Here is a 3,279-nt window from a genome sequence, read left to right as displayed (position 1 = left end):
GCGATACAAAGAATCAATGGCATGAAAAATGAGAGAGAACAAAGAAACAAAGTGTGTAGATAAGGTGATGCGACAATGTCATGGGTGACAGCTAGAAAAAGGAAAGAGATGAGAGAGAAACATGGTAGATACAGTAGACGATACAATGACGAGATGAGGCGGGGTTAACGAGGTGAGGTAGTGACAAGACTATGATCGATGAGTCAATAGCGAGAAAAAAGTGAGAGAATAACGAAATGGAGTGAATAGCAAAAGAGATGCAAAATGATCATTTGAGTCGAGTGAATAAAATCACACTTTTGGAATGATTTTTTTGTGCAATTCTCAATATTTGTAATTTTTATTAAGTCAATAAAAATAAATCATAAATTAAACTTTTGACTCTTATACAGACCGTAACTCATTAAACAAACAGTGAGATATTACACTTATTCGACCACTTTAGATATGAGGGGGGCACAAAGTGCCTTTCATGATAAATTTTAGACCAAGATCGAGGATCGAAGATCGAGTCTCACAAGTGGCAGTGTGAGAGTACCTCTCTTCAAAGTGAGGGGAGATTCTTTGTGCGCGGTGAGTTTGGGTCTAGCCATTGCGTCCGACTGGATCACCATGATTAACCTCTTCCATGTCTTCTCAAATTGGGTGTAAGGAACGCCTAAAATGAACGATTTCACCTTTCGGACCGAGAGAGATGGTGGGTGACTCACGGGCAAAATCGAACTTATATTGTTCATAAATTCCAAATCGTAGATAGGAGTGCCAAAACAGAGTGTGAAAGGATATGCGGTCCCTCCCAGTGCTTATCCGCTCGCTCTTTATATCAGTCAATGTCAGTCATCGGCGGCGACCCACCGCACCACACATAACAAACATCTCTTCTCTCTTCTCTGTCTCTCTCCCTTCCTCCCTTCCTCCGTGCTTCAAGCTTTCTTCCATGGCTTCCTCTCTCCAGCTTCTTCTCGTCTTTAGCTTCGTCTTCACGGTCCGTTTCTCTGTCGCTCAGAATCCCAGCTTGGGGAACGCTAAGGTGCTTCGCGTAAGCAAAGATGCATCGACGCTCCAGTACTGGACCCAGCTGTATCAGGGCCCAGAAATGGCGCCCGTCAAGCTCGTCGTGGATCTCGGCGGCCCGTTTACCTGGCTTGACTGTGGTTCCGGGCGCGTGTCTTCGACGCGTCGTCGCGTCCGCTGCGGGTCGCTCGGGTGTTCGGCCGCCAAGGCCGGTGGCTGCTTCTCTGAGGCCGAAGCTTGTAGGCTCGACACCGTCAACGCCGTCATACGGCTGGAATCGACCGGCGAGCTGGCGGAGGACATCATGGCCGTTGATCAGATGGGTCTGGGGTTGAGCCCGATCACCGCCGTTGACCACTTCCTGTTCTCGTGCGCGCCGTCTTGGCTGGTAAACGGGCTAGCTAGTGGGGCCCAGGGCATGCTGGGGCTCGGGAGGTCCCGAATCTCACTGCCGTCTCAGCTCGCCGCCGTTGACCGGAAATTCGCTGTCTGCCTGTCTCCGGCGGCCGGCTTCGTCCTCTCCTGCGACCGGCCTTTCCCATACCCGCTTACGTACACGCCCCTCGTCTCGAACCAGGTGGCCGGCAAAACCGAACCCGACTACTACATCAACGTCAGGTCCATCAAAATCAACGGCAAGAAACTGTCGCTCAACACATCCCTCTTGTCACTGGGAACCAAACTAAGCACAATCGTGCCATACACCACAATGGAGAGCTCAATATTCGAGACATTCGCCCGAGCATACACCATGGTGGCGGCCGCCATGAACCTGACGAGGATGGAGGCGGTGGCTCCGTTTGGGGCATGCTTCAGGTCAGACAGGACGGCGCCGGCGGTAGATCTGGTGCTGCAGAGCGAGATGGTGAAGTGGAGGATCCAGTCGATGGTGGAAGTTGGTGGCGGGGTGATGTGCTTGGGATTCCTGGACGGTGGGTCGAGCCAAAGGGGTGGAATTATTTTAGGGGGCTATCAATTGGAGGATCATTTGCTGGAGTTCAATTTGGGGACTTTGATGCTTGGGTTTAGCTCCTCGCTGCTGAAGGGCCAAACTAGTTGCTCTGATTTTGGCTTGTTTTCAAGCCCCATTGAGAGAGCCTGAATCCTGATCATCTCTGGGTGAAGAAATTTTGATTTTTGGGTTCAATCTGAGGGTAGATTAAACCTACTATCTCTGATGGTTGTACAATTTTTCTTTTTTATCTGTATCTGTACCTGTACCTGCATCGATCGATCAGAACCTCTGAACCAGAAAACACTACTAATTTTAGAATAATGCTACATGAACAATCATTTGGGTGACAACTATGGTGACAATTATGCTTTAATTACAAATTTATCTCTTACTTCAATTATAAGGGTAATGCTTGATGAACAACTAGTTGTCAACACGTTGAAATTACGAACCTACTCTTTATTTCAATTATAAATTTATCCTCAAATTGAATACTCTATCTTGTTGCCTACTTCCTAGTGTTCTTACTCTTTTTTCTCAAAGAGTCGTACTACATTGCTCCAAAAAAGTTGATGCATGAATTTATCAAAAAATTATCGAGCCCACACTCTACAGATGAAATTCGCTCGTGTTGGGTGGCCCAGTTCACTTCGGGCAGATTTTATCTATAATAAAATTCTCTTGAATTTTATTTAAACGCACGTGTGATGTTTTCGAGGCGAGGCATCAATTTCAAGATGACATTTTTGACATTTGATATCTTTAGTCATCTTATACATCAACTAATTCGAGTAAAGTAGAATAATCTTTTTCTCAATACTCTATCTCTTTCCTCCTCTCTCACCTCTTTCTACTCATTCTTATTGTTGAAGCTCCCACCAACGTCTCCATCTCCCCCTCCATTTCTCTCTCTTTCTTCTTCCATTCTTTCCCTATTTCTTCTTCTCTTCTCTTATTCTCATTGTCGTTGCCATTGACATAATCACCTCTATCACCATCAATGTAGTGTAGTCATCGTTCGCCTCTGTTCCAGCTTCCATAACCGTCCACCTTTGCCATTTTAGCGGTCGTAGATGTCTCCATCTCTTTTTTCTCTCTCTGGATCTTCTATCGTTTCTCTCTGTCGTCTGCTTCCACTATGCCAACTTCTCTTTCTCTAGGTCTTCTGTTAAACCATAACATATATAAATATATAATATATGGTATTATATATTACTTGCATATTATTTATTTTCTTATCTATTTACATTACTTGCATGAAATTATGGTTTTGTTTAACTTTAAATATAATTTTTTATTTTTGAAAAATA

At 45.0% G+C, this 3,279-nt stretch overlaps 1 protein-coding gene across 1 annotated transcript; it reads left to right on the top strand.

Moving 5' to 3' along the window:
• The first annotated feature begins 937 nt into the window (after window positions 1–937).
• Window positions 938–2,116, top strand: LOC127799173 (probable aspartic proteinase GIP2). Its single transcript, XM_052332934.1, has one exon. The coding sequence runs from the start codon at window positions 938–940 to the stop codon at window positions 2,114–2,116; it is 1,179 nt and encodes a 392-aa protein (XP_052188894.1).
• The last annotated feature ends 1,163 nt before the right edge of the window (window positions 2,117–3,279 follow it).

This window comes from Diospyros lotus, chromosome 4 (genome assembly GCF_014633365.1).
Source record: "Diospyros lotus cultivar Yz01 chromosome 4, ASM1463336v1, whole genome shotgun sequence".
In the NCBI taxonomy this organism is placed as follows: Eukaryota; Viridiplantae; Streptophyta; class Magnoliopsida; order Ericales; family Ebenaceae; genus Diospyros; species Diospyros lotus.
The sequence above is the reverse complement of the archived record's forward strand: the minus strand, read 5'-3'. Positions and strand labels throughout refer to the sequence as shown.

Bases quoted from the DNA above. Each gene is read 5' to 3' on its own strand.
- LOC127799173 (XM_052332934.1), top strand. From the start codon at position 938: ATGGCTTCCTCTCTCCAGCTTCTTCTCGTCTTTAGCTTCGTCTTCACG.